This window comes from Sminthopsis crassicaudata, chromosome 6, assembly GCF_048593235.1.
Source record: "Sminthopsis crassicaudata isolate SCR6 chromosome 6, ASM4859323v1, whole genome shotgun sequence".
Taxonomy (NCBI): domain Eukaryota; kingdom Metazoa; phylum Chordata; class Mammalia; order Dasyuromorphia; family Dasyuridae; genus Sminthopsis; species Sminthopsis crassicaudata.
Window position 1 is genome coordinate 246,721,392 of NC_133622.1, and position 19,944 is coordinate 246,741,335.

At 36.6% G+C, this 19,944-nt stretch overlaps 1 protein-coding gene across 1 annotated transcript in view; it reads right to left on the bottom strand.

Annotated features, from left to right (window-relative positions):
* Positions 1–10,308: 10,308 nt before the first annotated feature.
* The window catches only part of LOC141547596 (vomeronasal type-2 receptor 26-like), a 31,481-nt gene continuing 21,845 nt past the window's right edge, over positions 10,309–19,944 (bottom strand). Inside the window, exon 4 of the mRNA XM_074275982.1 lies at positions 10,309–11,893. Coding sequence (XP_074132083.1) covers positions 10,989–11,893 — 905 coding nt within the window. The 3' untranslated portion in view covers positions 10,309–10,988. The remainder of the gene's footprint in view (positions 11,894–19,944) is intronic.

The following is a 19,944-nucleotide window of genomic DNA, read 5'->3' on the forward strand; positions in this document are numbered from 1 at the left end:
ACACTGGGAAATGAGTATAAATTGTTATTTTTACCTTCTGAATCCAATTCTTCCTGTGCAACAAAAAATTCAGTTCTACACACATATATTGTATCTAGAATATACTGTAATATATTTAACATATATAAGACTGCTTGCCATCTGGGGGAGGGGGTTGGGGGAGGAAGGGAAAAAATCTGAATAGAAGTAAGTGCAAGGGATAATGTAAAAAATTACCCATGCATATGTACTGTCAAAAAAAAGTTATAATAATAAAATAAAATTAAAATTAAAAAAAAATTTAAAAAAATATGGAATATATACTAACTGACAACTCTGGTGCTTATTACACTTTTCCACCACAAGATTTTCTATCTGAATAGATTATTTGACAGATATTTCTTCTAGAAGAAGCAGTGGTCTTAGGCTCAAGGTTTAATACTGACTAGGGAACAAAGACAAGACTGGCAAAACCCCAGTAATTCAATGGTCTCCCCATAGTGGCTTTCTTCAATATACTGTGATCACAAGCATCAAATTCCTATCCCAGAGGACTCTTGTCTTTGTCTTCCCAGCAAGTGGGAAGCACCTCCTTCTGCACCTTTTGTTAGATTCTTACTAAGTGCTAATGAGATAATGAGATATTAGGTTCTTACTAAGTGCTAAGTCAGTACTCAACAATTCTCTAGTTACGGCCTTTCCTGGTAGTTTGACTTGTGAATTCCTAAGGAAGAGCTTGTATGCTTGGGAGGAGCAAGCTCATTGGTTGAAGTGGTTCTTCCCAGAAGCCCTTGCATTATCCCATGCCAATTCTCTGGGAGGATAAAAGAGGACAGCACTCCAGAAAGAAGAGAAATAGGAGTTAACATACAATTCACTTTTGAGCACTTAGCTGGTGAAGGTCAGTATGGAGAGAATTCAGAACAGATTAATTATACCATGACAATATATGAGCAAATTGCTAAGGCTGCAATAAAAGCTTGGGGTGTCCTCCCTGGACAGAAAGATCGTGGAGAGGCTTTCACTAAAATACAGCAAGGTCCCAATGAACCTTTTGCAGATTTTGTGGGACGTTTGCAAACTGCTGTCAAAAGAACTAATGGAGAAAATGCAGCTACAGAAATAATGACCAGACATCTGCCTAAGGAAAATGCCAATGAGATTTGCAAAAGAATTATGTGGGGATTAGACAAAGATTCTCCTTTAGAGGAGATCATAAGATGCTGAGCTACAGTGGGAACAAATGCTTTTTACACCCGGACAATGATGAATGTGGAAAGGCAGGGTCCCTCCTGGCAAGGGCCTTCTAGAGAAACTCGGAGATGTTTTCAATGTGGAAAAATTGGGCATCTAAGAGCTCAGTGTAGATATGGAGATACAGTGAGAAGACAGGGTGAGAGAAGACCTAAAACTCCATGTCCAAAATGTCACAAGGGCCTCCACTGGGCCTCCAAATGTAGATTGACCCAGGGAAATAAGATGCAGGGCCCAGCTTCAGCCCCCCAAGTGGGGCATGATGGCAGCCAAGGTTACATCCAGAGAATTTTAAGACATGATCAATCAGCCAAAAGGCAATCAGATGGAAGAAAGGGATTGAAATTAGGAAAAAGAGAGTTGTGTGCAGTAGAGACTACTGAGATACTCCCTGGAGAAGTGAAATCTGTTCCTGTTGAGCCTATGGATCCTTTGCCTCCAGGCACAGTAGGCTTGACCATTTCACCTTCTGAGAGTGCCTACAAAACAGTGTGCATCCATACACTGATGTGGGAAACTGGAGAACATGTAGCTAATATCCCAGTCACTAACACAGGCAGACAACATGTGATTTATCAACCAGGAGAAGTAGTAGCATCAGGCTTATTGTTATGTACCCCTAATAAGCAACCTAATGATAGTCACCTAGATTTTGACTCCAGTGAACAAAATCCAGGAATATATCAGACAACAGCTGTGACAGCAGACCGACCTATGCTTACTATTTATATAAATGTTAAACCATTTGAAGGATTGGTAGACACGGGTGCAGATAGTACAGTTATTAGAGGTACCAATTGGCCCAGTCACTGGCCAAAGATTAAAGCAGACACCTACATGTCTGGGGTGGGAGGATCAATAGCAGCAGAAGTTTGTGCTAGGCCTTTGAGATAGATATTTGAAGGAGAAACAGGAGTTTTTACTCCCTTTTGTGGTTGAAAAAATCCCCATCAATCTGTGGGGAAGAGACATTTTACAGCAGATAGGATTACAAATAAGCACTTCGGCTTTTTAGCCAGGGATGCTGTTGAAGGCCTACCTGCACTTTCACCGGTTCCTATTCAGTGGAAGACTGATTCACCAGTGTGGGTAGAACAGTGGCCCTTAAGAAGTGATAAAATTCAGGCCTTATTAGACATAGTGCAAGAACAACTTTACCAAGGACACTTGCGGCCTTCTCTAAGTCCTTGGAATTCCCCAGTATTTGTGGTGAAAAAGAAATCTGGGAAATGGAGGATGTTAACTGATCTAAGAAGTGTAAGTGAACAGATGGAAACTATGGGAACTCTTCAGCCTGGACTTCCATCTCCTACTCAGTGGCCAAGAGAATGGCCTCTATGGGTTATAGACATTAAGGATTGTTTCTATTCTATCCCTCTAGATAAGGAGGATATGAAAAGATTTGCTTTTTCAGTGCCTAGTGTTAATTTGGCTGAGCCTTATAAAAGATAGGAATGGACAGTTTTGCCACAGGGAATGAAAAACAGCCCTACTATGTGCCAAAGGTATGTTGCTGCTGCTCTTGCTCCAGTAAGAAAAGCCTTTCCAAAAGTAATATTGTTACATTATATGGATGATATTTTGGGATGTGCACCTGAGGAACAAATGTTAGAAGCATGTCTACAAAAGACCATGGAAACATTAAAGTACTACAAACTGCATATAGCTACAGAAAAAATTCAAAGACATGCTCCTTTTCAATATTTAGGATATGAAGTATATCCTAAGACACTCACAGTACAAAAGCTTTCTTTAAGAACCGGGAAGTTGAACACCTGAAATGACTTTCAAAAATTAATAGGAGATATCCAATGGATGCGTCCAGTGTTAGGCTTAACTACCAATCAACTACAACCTCTATATAACATTTTAAGGGGAGACAGTGCTTTAAATTCACCACGCCAGCTTACAAAAGAAGCACAAGAGGCTTTGAGAGAAGTTGAATTGGCTTTATCCAATATGGTTGAAAGAGTCACTCAAAAACTCTTGGAAATATCAGTTTTTGCTACAAAAGAGGCACCCACAGCAGTCCTTCATCAAAAAGACAGTGTGATTGAGTGGGTGAACCTCCCAGCACAACCAGAACAAAGCCTTACTCCTTACCCAGTGCTTGTGGCTAGGATTTTATTAAAGGCTATTAAGAGAGTAACACAATTATCTGGAATAAGTCCTGAAAAAATATACACATTCTATACTAATGCACAAATTAATGTATGCTGTGAGACCATCCCAGAATGGCAAATTTTATTGGCCACTGCTCCAAATTTTGCACATGGATCTCCATTAAAGATAACCCGGCTACTACATAATTGGCGATGGATTTTTGAAGAAAAGGTTTCTAAGGTTCCTCTTAAAGGACCAACAATCTTTACAGATGCCTCCAAAGAAAATATTTGTGCTGTATACTCTCATAATTTAACCATAAAGAGAGTAGTCAGGACTCCTTTTCAATCCACTCAACAGAATGAATTATTTGCTATCATGCTAGCTCTTACTTATTACCCAAGAGACATAAATATAATTACTGATTCAGCCTATTCAGTAGGTGTAGTACAAAGAATTGCCACAGCCCAAATAAAATTTGCGGCCTCTAATATTTATCAGCTCTTTAAGGAACTTCAAGAGCAAGTGAGAAAACATCCAGGCAAGATTTATATCTTGCATGTCCACTCACATAGTGGACTTCCAGGTCCTATTTTTGATGGAAATTCAAAGGCAGATATCCTTCTAACCATGTTAGCCAGTAGTCTTTTATTTCAGGAAGCACAAAAATCTCATTCTAAATATCATCAGGCTCCTCGAGCTTTACCTTTACAATTTGGAATCACAAGAGAGGAAGCTAGGAGCATAGTAAAAAGTTGTACAGCTTGTCTTCCTTTCCACGCTCCTACACTCTCTCCAGGGAAGAATCCTTGTGGTTTGAGATCCAATGAAATCTGGCAAATGGATGTGACCCATTACAAAACTTTTGGTCGTCTATCTTTTATCCATGTTGTGGTAGACACCTTTTCAGGATTCACATTTGCAGTGCCAGCAGCAAAAAAGACAGCCCAAGTGGTCACTGAATTCCTTATACAAGCATTTGCAATTATGGGTGTGCCACAAGCAATAAAAACAGACAATGGACCTGCATATACGTTACACTTTTGTGTACAGTATAAGATCTTACATACCATGGGCATACCCTTTAATCCTCAAGGGCAGGCAACAGTAGAGAGAAGAAACAGAGATATTAAGACACAACTCCAAAAACAAAAGAAAGGGGAAGCCACAGGTAGCCCTACGGAACTTCTAAATTTAGTTCTCTATACCATTAATTTTCTAATTTTTGACAAAGATGCCCTGGCTCCAGGAGACAGGTTTTATAACCCACCAGAAGGGCAGTGTCCAGTGCGAGCAGCTCCACTGTCCTTAGATAATCGCCAGGTGATGTGGAGAGATCCAGAAAGTGGTGAATGGAAGGGACCAGATAGGTTAACTGCATGGGGGAGAGTGTTTGCTTGTATTTCTTCAGCAGGAGAAGGAATCAGATGGGTGCCAATGAGTTGTATTCGCCCTGTCCATCAGAGAGAGACAGAAAAAGAGAAAGACCTCAAAATAAAGGAGAAAATCTAAGAAACATCTGACACTGAAAGAGCATGGCTAATAAGAAGACTGTTAAAGAACTTTAAAAAACCAGCAGGAATCATTGGACTTCATAACACAAGATGAGACTAATGGACAATGGACTTATGGACATTTATAAATTTTCAATTTATGATTATTTGATCATGTTATTTGTTATATACTTCTAGCATGTATTGTTACTATGTTACTATGTGCTTATATAATCTATGTAATTATGTGTAATACCTCCCATATTGATGAACTTATGTTTCAAGGTCATGACCACCCTATGTTCTAAATCAAAAGAAAGGGGGAGATGTTAGGTTCTTACTAAGTGCTAATGAGGTAATGAGATATTAGGTTCTTACTAAGTGCTAAGTCAGTACTCAACAATTCTCTAGTTCCGGACTTTCCTGGTAGTTTGACTTGTGAATTCCTAAGGAAGAGCTTGTATGCTTGGGAGGACCAAGCTCATTGGTTGAAGTGGTTCTTCCCAGAAGCCCTTGCATTATCCCACACCCATTTTCTGGGAGGATAAAAGAGGACAGCACTCCAGAAAGAAGAGAAGTCTCTGCACTACATCTGGCTTGAAGCAGCTCTCTGCAGGAAGGGGAGTTGGCTCTCTACAGAAAGAAGAATCTGTCTGAGAGATTTGAGTTGACACAGTAGATCTCCCCCCCAGAGAGCAATCGGCAGCGTCTGGAGACAACAGCACGCTATAACCTTTTCTGAAATATCTCCCAATTTCGCAAAGTCGAACATTTGGTGTCTTTTCCTATCTTCTTGCTGATGTCAGCCCTGGAGAGAGATGGGATAGATGAGACACAAGAGTGTAGAATAGTACAGAATTTTGGTGGGGAATCCCTGGCCCCAACTCACCCAAGTCAGGGAAGCACAAAGTTCTTAAGGCCAAAGAACTTTTCCTTGTGGCTCCTGGAGGATGAACCAAAGATATAGAAAATGAGTCATTATTTATCTCATAGAGCACTTAACTTGGTAGGCGTAATACTTAATGCCCAGTTTGGCAGGAGATTTCAGTATGAGGAGGTCTCTATCTCTCATCTCTTACTGAATCTGAGATAGACTACTTCCTCTCTTAGACCAAGTCCTAAACCACATTTCTTGGTGTCAGGAAAATAGTATTCTTCCTGAAGTAATGAGAAGAGTGGAATTCATGTTGGAAAAGATGGGCAAATGAATTGATATTTGAACTGAATTACATATGAGATGAGTTGGAAAAGACATGTAATTATGTTCAAATATTGAACAAATAGAATCATGCAGGGGAGAGTAAGCATATTTTACTGGAATGAGAGTAATATGTCAATATTCTACTGGCACTGACTTACTTAAATAGTTAAAATAAAAGATTCTAATCCATAGCACTGTGTTAAAAAAGAAATGGTTCTTTTTTGATGAAAGAGTTCTCTCTCATTGGACAATTTCAAGAAAAAAAAAATAAGTAATTGTTCATGGAAACATTGGACAAAAGATTCTTGGTCAGCTACAGCTTCAGAATTTTTGCTCATTTGTTTCATTCCATAATAGCCTAATTTTATGACCTGAAACTGTAAATTGCAATTAGCAAGTAATTATTCATTACTTGTTCTGTGAAAGTCACTGAGAATTATTCGATATACAAATGTGTACTAGGACACAAAGTCCTAATCTAAAGGAACTCAAATTACCTTTCAGCCTTTTTTTTTCATTTAAATCAGGTATGTCCTGTAGATCTTTCCTGAATGATAAGGTCCAGTATCCATATGTCTATCACATAGCTAGCAGGGGATCCACTCTTCACCTGACATCCATCCAATTGATTCTACTTTTTGACTGGAATTGAATTGGAGTGTTTCTTTAAGATGAAAAAAGAAGGAAAATTTTCTTCAGTGATCTGAAAGATGAGAAGCTTAAGAATATTCAACATGTGACTTTCAAGGAATAATTATAATAAAACATGGGATACTTTTGAGACAGTAACAGCAAGACAATGTGATGATCAACTATGAAAGACTTGATTCTCCTCAGTAGTTCAGTAATCCAAACCATTCCCAAAAGACTTTGAACAGAAAATGTCATCTGCATCTAGAAAAAAGAACTATGGAGGTTAAATGTAAATCACATTTGCTGTGTTCAATCATTATTTCTGTGCTTTTTCTCGCCTGGTATTTTTCTGCTTTGTTCTGATTTTTCTCTCCCAATATGATTCATAAAGAAATGTGCATTAAAAATTTAATTTAATTTAAAAATCCAGATCTTTTTTGGAAGGTAACATTTCTCCTCTACTCTTGGTCTTAGTACGGTATACTTACAACATCAACCAGTTAGTTATCTGTTCTATGGATGATGTAGGAATAACATGACTTAAATACTGCATCTATTCTTTAGTTGTCCCCTTTTTTTCATTTTTTGATTGAATTCTGGAAGAAAACAATGAAATTACCTCACATAATAGGCTTTTATTTCTACCCTGCCAGAACAATTTAATGAACATGTTCTCCATCTTTCACCTCCTTCTGATTGTAATGTCTGGGTTACTTTTCTGGAGGGCCTCTGAAGAGCCTTGGTCTCAGTAGGATAAGCACAAGATGGACAAGAATAGAGAACAAAGGCTTTATTGTCTCTTACACATTCTATATCTGTCATAGTCTGAAGCGGTCTCAGTCTGACCCTATCTCTCCTGAACTCTGCCAGTCTGCAAGTCTCAACCAGTCTCCCTCCCATTCTGACTTTGTCCCCAGTGTAAATACCCTACTATAATTACACCATTACAGTATACCGAATATGTGTGAAATAGAACACCATTATCAATTCCACTGACTTAACACCTTATTTCAAATATACTTCTCCAGAATTGCAGTTCTCTATAAGTCTACATCAGAAAAGAGTTACATCAACTCCTTTCCAATTTAGCTCCTTTACATTGGTCTAGCTCAAGACTTTGCAAAGTTCAAAGTCCCTTGTGGAATTGGGAAGGATGATCGTTGGTTACAGGAGTAATATTTCCGAGGGCAGTTTTTTTTTTCAAGGATAAATAAAATATATGAAAAGTTAAAAATTCAAATGCAGGAAAGATAAGAAGACATTAGAGAAAAGGTATCTGAAACTGATCTCAATAACCCAACACTAAACATTCTCACACATACTGGCTTTCTCCTGTTCCAACAATATAGCCACAAGCATGCCAAAAGGCTACACTCCTTTTGTTGTCTCTAGATTTGGCAAGTGTAGAGCTCAGTTCTTTGCAATTTATTTGGCAAGGGCTGTGGGGGAGGTGAGGGTATCTCCTTACTTCCAGGAGTTGTGGAGACCATGCCATGCCACATGAATAATCTCCATGTTTCTCTCAATCTAAATTGTCATAGTGCAGGTCAGATAATTCACAAGGTCTCCAATTCTGGGACAAATGGAAGAGCCTTTCTTTCATCTTTCAGCCCATATAATTTCCCAACCCTGTTTCAGTGAGTAGGACCAATGAATGAAGGTTATCTTGAGGATCAAGGACAAGAAAAGATACATCTATCACTTTCGGCACATGATTTGATTTCATATCTAGAAAACTCTATAGAGAGTCAAACGAAAATAAAATGGAAATAACAAGAGTCCTTTCCCCAATGTCTCCATCAAGCAATTCCTAAATCTCTGCTTGAAACATTTTGAGGAAAAACTCAGTTGCCCCTAAAAGTCCATTCCTCTTTTAGACAACTTGACCAAAGGGGAGAACAAAATTTTCTTCTTTTGTAACTAAATCAAACTCTTTGAAATGTTGATTTGTTGCTCATATTTCTTTCCTGTTGATTCAGATGGAACATTTTCGTTTCTCTGGCAAGAATCTGTTACTTAAAAAGTAGCATAGTTGCATGGCCTCTCTCATTCATATCACTTCTTTTTTAGCTCAAATATTAGTCATTCTTGTGCCCAGACTTTCTATAGCCTATATTACCATCCTCTTGTGATGCATAATTTTGTTTTCTTGATAATAAGTAAGCCTGAGATTGTGCCTAGGAGAAGAAGTTTTCTATTATTTCCAGTTTTCTTGCTGCTTCCACCCCACCCCACCCCGCCTTTGAACTATATCCATGACTGATGCAAAGGCACTTTCATGTATTCCAATTACTCTTCCTTACATTACACATGGCCTCAGACATTTTCTAGTTGTATGACCCTAGACAAATCATTTACCCACAATTGCCTCTCAAAAACTAAACAATAAAAACAAACAAAGCCACACACAGAGAGAGAAAAAAAACAAACCACCAACAAAATGACAATCAAAAAATCGCCACAACCCAGGATCCTCTTGTAAATGTAACTAGTTGAGTGGATCTTGTCTTATGAAACTTATTAAAAGTTTACTCAATGACTTTGTCCATGATACTATTGCTGTTGTGGTGGTTATTGTTATTGTTATACAGTTGTGTCTCATTCTGTGAATCAGAACACAGTTCACCAACTCCTCTCCTCCATTATCTCTCAAGGATTGCCCAAGTTCTTTATCTCCATGATTCTGTCCATCCTTCTTATTCTCTCCTATCTAATTTTCTTTTTGCCTGCAATATCAACACCTTTTCCAATAAGTTCCATCATTCCATTGTGTATACTGATTTTCAAAGATTCTGTTTCAATGTTTGATCTTCTGGTGAATAACCTCAATTGATTTCTGGAACAATTGAAATATATGCCATTTACAGTCCAAGGGACTAGCAAAAGTCTTTTCCTGACCCATAATCCCACAGTATGAATTCTGGAGGGCTCAAGAATTCTTTACATTCAACTCTCAAAAGCTGAGTTTTACCATTTCCACTGAATTTGCATCTCCCTTTCCCTATACCATTGATTTACATTTTTATTTTTAACAAATGTCAAATGATTTCAATGGCTACAGTTGATAATATGGTTTGAGGTTAGGTTTGTTTTTTTTTAAAGAGATCACAGTATTTCATCAATTAATTTTCCTTTGAAGTATCGAAGCCTAAAGGTACATTCAAAAATCTCAGAAAAACAAAAGATGATTGTTGGAACTCTGTCTTCCCAGAAATCAGCTGGAGTCAGGATCACTAAAGGTCTTTATTCTTGATCTTTTACAGTCAAGGTCAGGGGATTAGGTCTACCTACCTCACACACACCTTCCTCCCTCAAATGCCAGGAGAGACTGAGTCCACTTCTGAGTCTTACTTCCTCTTCCTCCTCCTACTCCTCCCACAAACATCACTCCCCCCTCTTTGTCTCACCAATCAAGTCAGCACAGAACAGCTGGGGAGGGTCAACCTTCAAACAAGTTAATAGGGAACTGTCCAATTGGCAATTAGTCTCACGTGCTTCATTATCCAAGTGCATTGCTCAGTTCTAGCCATTTACAGATGATAGGTTGCAATAATGGATAATTCAATGAATAAATAATATGATCACTAAAATATTCTAACTGAAGTAGTTTCCTTAAACAAAGAAAAGAATATTATTATTCCTGCATTATTTTTGTCTCATTTTTATTGTTCCATGACAACCAACTACTTATATGCCCAAGGTATTGTAACAAGATATATTTGATGGAAATAATAAGGCTTTGGAACAGATTTCTTGATCCAATGATCACTCTACAATTACATAATTGATGGAAAAGTGAGAGGCTAAATCACTTCTAATACATTTTCACTGTTTAGAAACCATTCTACTCAGCAAATTAATTAGCATTCTCCCATAAATCTTCTCTCAGAGGTATGTTCAATTCACTCAAAAATGTTTGTTAACAATACAACTCACACAGAGGTAAAATTAAAATTCCAATTTTCCAAGTAATAAATCAATAATACATAATGTTGCATGGACTTAACTAAAGATTATAATTGGAAACTGACTGTCATTTATTTAAATTCAACAATTATTTTCCACCAATATTTTTAAAATATAATTCACATATTGTCTGCTATATGTAAAATAATTCAAAACAGCAACTGATCCCATTCAGCTTCTATTCTTAAATCAGGCAATAGGATGCTTTCAAAATAGTACTACATTCAAATAAAAAACAAAGATGAATAGTAGAGAAAACAGAGGCAAATGAATCACATACATTTATCATATTTCATTATGGCTATCGGATCAAAGTTGTTCCTTGTCTGTGACCTGTGAGCTTCAGAAAGCCTGGCTTCTCAGGGAGTAGCTTTCTTTTTAAATATCCTCAGAGTATTTTGTTCTGATCTTAAAAGGATCACAAAGCACTTGGGAACAAAGATGCAAGTGAGAATCCCAGCACTGGAGGTCAAGATGGCAAAGACTTCCAAGGCTACAATGGCCTTGCCCTTAGAGCTCTGGTAGGAGGGCAGGAAGGAGATCCAGACACTGCAGAACACAAGCATGCTGAAGGTCAGGAACTTGGCTTCATTGAAAGTGTCCGGCAGGTTCCTGGCTAGGAAAGCCACAGTGAAGCTGGCTAAGGCCAGCAGGGCCATGTAGCCCAGGACACAGTAGAAGATGAGGAGGGAGCCCTCATTGCACTGGATGATAATGGAGCCAGGCTCAGAGTGGATGTCCATCTCCAAGAACGGGGGGTATGTCCCAAGCCAGATGCCACAGAGACACATTTGGATGAGGGTGCAGGTAAAAATGAGAGAGTAAGATGCTGTGGATCCCAGCCAGCTCCGGAGCCTGCTCCCTGGTTTGGTGGCCCTGAAGGCCAGAACCACAGTGATGGTTTTAGCCAAAATGGAGGAAAGGGCCACTGTGAAGACAACTGCAAATGTGGTTTGGCGCAGCAGGCAGGTGGCTGTGGTAGGATGGCCGATGAAGAGCAGGGAGCAGAGGAAGCAGAGGTTGAGGGAGACCAGCAGAGTGTAGCTGAGACTGCGGTTATTGGCTTTGACTATGGGGGTGTCCCTGTGCTTCAAAAAGATCCCCAGGACAAGAGCAGTGAGGAGAGAGAAGCAGATGGCTGCACTGACCAGAGTCATTCCGAGAGGTTCCTCATAGGCCAGGAAGGTCACAGTCCTGGGGAGGCAGTGATCTCTCTTCTTATTGGGATATTGATCTTCAGGGCACTGCAGGCACTCCTTTGCATCTGTAAACAACAATAAAATCATGCTATAGCCCAGAATGATCAGGTTTTTGTCACCCATAAAGCACAGTTTTATTCTTTCCACATCAAGTTCAGTCTCATTTTGGACTTCATGTAAGTCATAAGGACAAGAATTTAGAGGCTGAATGAGATAAAGACCCATCAGGAGTGTCATTTCTCCACATATAGAATAAATAATGTACTTTAATGTATTTGTTACATAACTAAACAAAAAATTAAACTCTCTACAATCCATTTCAACTAGAAATCACTTACAATGAGTCCTAAATAGTCACTTTATATTTAATTCAATATTTTCTGAACAGAAATGAGACACTGTTAAATCAATAATTCTGTCAATTTTATCATGGATGAACATCAAGAATTAGTTTAAAAAATTAGACTAAAAAGACTTTTTGATGTGTTCTTCTGAAAGTAAGGTCATAACTACAAATCTCCTGATTTCTTATGGAATAGGATTCTGACTATGCAAATTAAACTTTCTTCAAATAAAGTACTTTCCATAGCAATTATGAAGTTTGTAAAGCAGAAAATATATTGTGCATATATGACAATACTTCCCCAGGTTACTGAATATAGAAAATGAGGATTTCAAACTTGGCTCCTTCAGATTTCCCAGTTGTTAGTGTTATACTCTTATTGGCTATATGTACATTATTCCTCCAGCATCTAATACTATTGCTCTCAGAGGACCTATTTCATCTATATTGTACTTATGTGTGTATTTCTTTCATTTGTTTGCTTCATTGTTAATGAATAGTACCATCATTTACTTTGAGATTTATTTACCCTTATGAGATGGGGCCAAAGAGTGAAAGTCAAAGAGACAACTGTGAATAATTATGGAAAACATTGATTCTCAGAGTTATTTGACCAAAAGCATTTAATCAAATGGTAAATTGGCTTGGAGGTAAGTCATTTTTCAATAAGAGGGAAGTGTCAAATTTAGTATTTTCTGTGAAAATATTAAAGGAAAAGTACCTTTGTTAAGACAGCTTATGGGCAGAGTCAAAATGGCAGAGGAGACAATAGCTTCAATCTAAGATCCTCTTCTACCCTCATTATTAATTACCAAATTCAGCCTCAGAAACAATGCTTGACTGGTAAAATCCACAAATACTAGGAGTACAACAAATTAGCAGCTGAAAATAATCTAGAAGATCTCCAGAAAAGGTTTGTCTTGATCAGCTGGAACACAGTGGCTAATACACTGAGCATATCAGGCTGGGGGCAGCCTCCCTATAGGTGGAGATTTTTCAGGGAGGACTCTACCACAGGTTGGCTGCTCTGCTTTGGTTGTAAAGCAATAGATCAGCAGAGAAGTTACAAAAAGGCCAAAGGTAGAGTGTACTCCAAAAAACTCCAGAATCTAACAGGATCTGGCTACATTCACCCAGCACAGGTAGTGGCTCAGCACAGATGCCCAACTCACAGCTTTTGTCCAAGGCAGCCAAAAATCTGAACAGCATGGTGGCTCTGCGCAAAGAGCCCCCGGCAACAGAACTTCCATAGTATGGCTATGTTTCCCAGGGAAGAGTGCAAGGATCTTCCCAGGGGCACTTCCACAGCCCCACCATTTTCAAGACAGCTACTGTTCATAGATATAGAAATATATATAGATATATAAATATATATCTATATATCTATATCTATATCTATATATACATATATATATATATATATCCTTGCTCTGCAGAGGAAGCTGGGAACCCCCTTGCCCTGAAGGCATACCCTAAGTTCTTTAAAAAATGAGTAAAAATGCCAAGCATACACTAACCATCGAATAGCTTCTATAGAGAAAGAGAGCAGGTTTTCAATCCTAAGGCTACTGATAGCAAACAGGACTCCAGACAAAACCCCAAAGGGGGATGTAACCTGGTGCTAGAAGAAATTATGGCTACAAGAAAAATGGGGAAAGGAAAGGGCAGCTATGCAAAAAGTAATTAAAGATAATAAAATATGTCAAATATGTCAGAAAAAAAAAAGAAAAACAATTAAAATACCGAGGAGCCACAATAAGGATCACTCAAGATCTAACTGCTTCCACATTAAAGGACCAAGACCTGAAATCTGATATTCTGAAAGGCAAAAGAACTTGGAATGTATCCATAAATAAATTACCCAGCTAAGCTGAACATTTTTTTTTTCAGGAAAGAAGATTGACATTTAATGAAATACGGGAATTCCATTTGTTTCTAATGAAAAAACCAGGGCCAAACAAACAAAAAAATTTGACCTCCAACTATAGGACTTAAGAGAAGCACAAAAAGGTAAAAAAAAAAAAAAACTCTTGAGAACTGTATTTCTGTGATGGACATAAAGAGTGCATGTATAATTTGATTTTACTGATATAATATAACAAGGGAAGTAGAAATGGAAAGAGGATAGCATCAGGAAAAGGGAAAAATGGAGATAAAAAGAGGGGAAACCACATCCCAGTAAGAGGCAAAGGAAACCTATCATATCTGAGGGAATTTAGAGAAGGGGAGGAACATTGGTGAATCTCACTCTCATCAGATTTGGCTCAAAAGAAAATAATTGACATATTTACAGAGAAACTTCTCTCACCTCATTAAAAAGTGGAGGAGGAAAAGGAGAAAGGAAAACAGTAATAAAGGAAAGGTACAAGAAAGGGGAAGAGAATCAAAGGGGGTGGGATTGATTCTAAAGAGGGAGAGCTGTGTGAGGCAAATAGTGTGCATAACTTTGATAATGGGGAGGGGAGGTAGGGGGGTAAGAAAAAGAAAAGCATAATCTGGGGATAATAAAATGGTATAAAATATGAAATTAGTCATTTAAAGCATAAATGTGAATGGGATGAATTCTCTCATAAATCAGAGGAGGATAGCAGACTGGATCAAAAGCCAGAACTCTACAATATGTTGTTTACAGGAAACACATTTAAATCAGGGAGATACATACAGAGTAAAGGTAAAAGATTGGAGCTATTATGCTTCAAATGAAATCAAAAAAGCAGGGGTAGCCACCCTTATCTCACATCAAGCAAAAGCAAAAATTGATCTAATTAAACATGATAAGGAAGGAAACTATATCTTGCTAAAGGGTAGCATAGACAATGAAAGAATATAAATATTAAACATATATGCACCAAGTGGTATAGCATCTAATTCCCTAAAGGAGAAGTTAAGAGAGTTGCAAGAAGAAATAAACAGAAAAATTATAATAGTGGGAGATCTAGACCTTGCACTATCAGAATTAGATAAATCAAACGACCAAATAAATAAGAAAGAAGTCAAAGAAGTAAATAGTATACTAGAAAAGATAGATATGATAGATCTTTGGAGAAAACTGATCATATATTACGACATAAATACCTCAAAATTAAATGCAGAAAGGCAGAAATAGTAAATGCATTCTTTTCAGATCATGATGCAGTAAAAAGTACTTTCGACAAAAAGCTAAGGTTAAATAGACCAAAAAGTAACTGGAAACTAAATAATCTCATCCTAAAGAATGATCGGATGAAACAACAAATCATACACATATTTCATCAATTTCATTTCATCCAATCCATAGACATATTTCATTCATTCATCAAACCATAATTTTACCCAAGAGAATGACGAGACAACATATCTAAGTTTGTGGGATGCAGCCAAAGCAGTAATAAGAGGAAATTTTATATCTTTAGAAGTTTACTTGAATAAAATAGAGAAACAAAAGATCAATGAATTGGGCTTACAACTTAAAAAGCTGGAAAAGTGTTTTGTAATTTTGTTCATATTAATTCCTGATTTTCCTTTGGTAGATATATTCCCAAATATTTTATACTATCGACCGTTATTTTGAATGAAATTTCTCTTTGTATCCCTTGTTGTTGGATTGTGTTGGTAATGTACAAAAATGCTGAGTATTTATGTGGATTTATTTTGTATCCTGAAACTTTGCTAAAGTTCTGAATTATTTCTAATAGCTTTTTAGCATAGTCTTTGGGGTTCTCTAAGTATACCATCATATCATCTGCAAAGAGTGATAGTTTGATTTCCTCATTACCTACTCTAATTCCTTGAATCTCTTTCTTGGCTCTTATTGCCGAGGCTAGCATTTCTAGTACCATATTGAATCCTAATGATAATAGTGGGCAACCTTTTATCACTCCTAATCTGGGAAAGATTCTAGTTTATCACCATTACATATCATGTTTACTGACGGTTTTAAATATATGCTCCTTATTATTTTAAGGAATAGTCCATTTATTCTTGTACTCTCAAGTGCTTTTAGTAGGAATGGATGTTGGATTTTATCAAATGCTTTTTCTGCATCTATTAAGATGATCATATGTTTTTTGTTAATTTGGTTATTGATATAGTCAATTATGCTAATAGTTTTCCTAATATTGAACCAGCCTTGCATTCCTGGTATAAATCCCACTTGGTCATAGTGTATTATCCTGGGGATGATTTTCTGTAGTCTTTTTGCTAATAATTTATTTAAGATTTTAGCATCAATATTCATTAGGGAGATTGGTTTATAATTTTCTTTCTCTGTTTTCAGCCTACCCGGTTTAGGTAACAGTACCATATCTGTGTCATAAAAGGAATCTGGTAGGACTCCTGATATCCCTATTTTTTCAAATAGTTTATATAGCATTGGAATTAGTTGTTCTTTAAATGTTTGGTAGAATTCACATGTGAATCCAACTGGTCCTGGGGATTTTTTTCTTAGGAAGTTAATAGCTTGTTCTATTTCTTTTTCTGAAATGGGACTATTTACTTCTTCCTCTGTTAATCTGTGCAAGCTAAATTTTTGAAGGTATTCTTCCATTTCATTTAAGTTATCGAATTTATTGGCATAAAGTTGAGCAAAGTAGCTCCTAACTATTGTTCTAATTTCCTCTTCATTAGTGGTGAGTTCTCTTTTCATTTTTAAGACTAACAATTTGCTTTTCCTCTTTCCTTTTTTTAATCAGATTTACTAAGGGTTTCTCTATTTTGTTGGTTTTTTCATAGAACCAACTCAGTTTTATTAATTAATTCATTAGTTTCTTTACTTTCAATTTTATTAATCTCACCTTTTATTTTTAGAATTTCAAGTTTCGTGTTTGTCTAGGGGTTTTTAATTTGTTCCTTTTCTAGCAATTTTAGTTGTAAGCCCAATTCATTTGCCCTCTCTTTCTCTATTTTATGCAAGTAGGCCTGTAGAGATATAAAACTTCCCCTTATTACTGCTTTGGCTGTATCCCACACATTTTGGTATGATGTCTCATTATTGTCATTTTCTTGGGTGAAGTTATTAATTATGTCTATGATTTGCTGTTTTACCCAATCATTCTTTAGTATAAGATTATTTAGTTTCCAATTATTTTTGGTCTATTTTCCCCTGGATTTTTATTGAATGTAATTTTCATTGCATTGCAAATAATGATGAATGTTGGAGGGGATGTGGGAAAACTGGGATACTGATGTATTGTTGGTGGAGTTGTGAAAGAATCCAACCATTCTGGAGAGCAATCTGGAATTATGCCCAAAAAGTTATCAAACTGTGCATACCCTTTGATCCAGCAGTGCTACTACTGGGCTTATATCCCAAGGAAATACTAAAGAAGGGAAAGGGACCTGTATGTGCCAAAATGTTTGTGGCAGCCCTTTTTGTAGTGGCTAGAAACTGGGAAATGAACAAATGCCCATCAATTGGAGAATGGTTGGGTAAATTATGGTTTATGAATGTTATGGAATATTATTGTTCTGTAAGAAATGACCAGCAGGATGAATACAGAGAGGCTTGGAGAGACTTACATGAACTGATGCTGAGTGAAATGGGCAAAATCAGAGATCATTATACACTTCATCAATGATACTGTATGAGGATGTATAATGGAAGTGGATATTTTCAACATAGAGAAGAGCTAATCCAATTCCAGTTGATCAATGATGGACAGAATCAGCTACACCCAGAAAAGGAACACTGGGAAATGAGTGTAAACTGTTAGCATTTTTTATTTTTCTTCCCAGGTTATTTTTACCTTCTGAATCCAATTCTTCCTTTGCAACAACAACAACAACAACAAAATTCAGTTCTGCATATATATATTGTACCTAGGATATACTATAACATATTTAATATGTATGGAAGTGCCTGCCATGTAGTGGAGGGGGTGGAGGGCATGGGGGTAAAAATTCAGAAGAGAAGGGAGTACAAGAGATAATGTTGTAAAAAAATTACCTATGCATATGTACTGTCAAAAAATGTTATAATTATAAAATTAATTTAAAAAAGGAAATTTTAAAAATTCAAGAAGATTAAAATTAAATTAAAATTAAAAATTAAATTAATTAAAAAATTAAAATTAAAGAAGATTAAAATTAAAGAATTGAAGAAATTTTTTTAAAAGCAAGAAAAGACCAAATTAAAAATCCTCAAATAATAAACTTGAAATTCTAAAATTCAAATGAGAAATTGATAAAATTGAATGTAAAAAAACTATTGAATTAATAAATAAAACTAAGAGTTGGTTTTATGAAAAAACAATTAAATAGATAAACCTTTGGCAAATCTGATTAGAAAAAGGAAAGATGATAATCAAATTGTTAGTCTTTTAAATGAAAAGGGAGAACTTTCCAGTAAACCATTTGGTATGGGCTAAGAAATAGACTAGTTGATCAGTGGAATGGGTTAGGTTCAAAGGACAAAATAATTAATAACTTTAATAATCTAGTGTTCGACAAACCCAAAGACCCCAGCTTTCATGATAAGAATTCATTGTTTGACAAAAACTGCTAGGAAACTTGGAAATTAGTATGGCAGAAACTAGGCATTGACCCACAGTTAACACCGTATACCACACTCAGGTCAAAATGGGTTCAAGACTTAGGCATTAAGAATGAGATTATAAATAAATTAGAAGAGCATAGGATAGTCTACTCACAGACCTGTGGAAAAGGAAGGGATTTATGACCAAAGAAGAAGAACTAGAGGTTGTTTTGATCACAAAATAGAAAAATTTGATTATATCAAATTGAAAAGTTTTTGTACAAACAATAATGCAGACAAAGACTAGAAGGGAAGTAATAAATGGGGAAAGCATTTTTACAATCAAAGTTCTGATAAAGGCCTCATTTCCAAAATATATAGAGAATTGAATCTAATTTATAAGAAATCAAGCCATTCTCCAATTGATAAATGCTCAAGGGCTATGATAAAGAAATTGAAACTATTTCTAGCCATATGAAAAGATGCTCCAAGTCATTATTCATCAGAGAAATGCAAATTAAGACAACTCTGAGATACCACTACACACCTGTCAGATTGACTAGAACTACAGGGAAAGATAATGCAGAATGTTGGCTGGGATGTGGTAACAGCGTTACTACTGGGCTTAAATCCCAAACAGATTTTAAAGAAGGGCAAGGGAATGGTATGTGCAAGAATGTTTGTGGCAGCCCTCTTTATAGTGGCCAGAAACTGGAAACTGAGTGGATGCCCATCAATTGAAGAATAGCTGAATAAATTTTGGTATAAGAATGTTATAGAATATTATTGTTCTGTTTAAGAAATGAGCAGCAGGATGATTTGAGAAAGGCCTGGAGAATCTTACATGAACTGATGCTGAGTGAAACAAGTAGGACCAGGAGATCATTATATACTTGAACAACAATACTATAGGATGATCAATTCTGATGGACGTGGCTCTCTTCAACAATGAGATGAACCAAATCAGTTCCAATTGGTCAATAATGAATAGAACCAACTATTCCCAGCAAAAGAATTCTGGGAAATGAGTGTGAACCACTACATAGGATTTCCAATCCCTCTATTTTTGTCTGACTGAATTTTTGATTTTCTTCACAAGCTAATAGTATAGTGTTTCAAGTCCAATTCTTTTTGTACAGCAAAATAACTGTTTAGACATGTATACATATATTGTATTTAACTTATACTTTAACATATTTAACATGCATTGGTCTTCCTGCAATCTAAGGAAGGGATGGCTGGAAGGAGGCGAAAAATTGGAACAAAAGGTTTTGCAATTGTCATTGCTGAAAAATTGCCCAAGCATATATCCTGTAAATAAA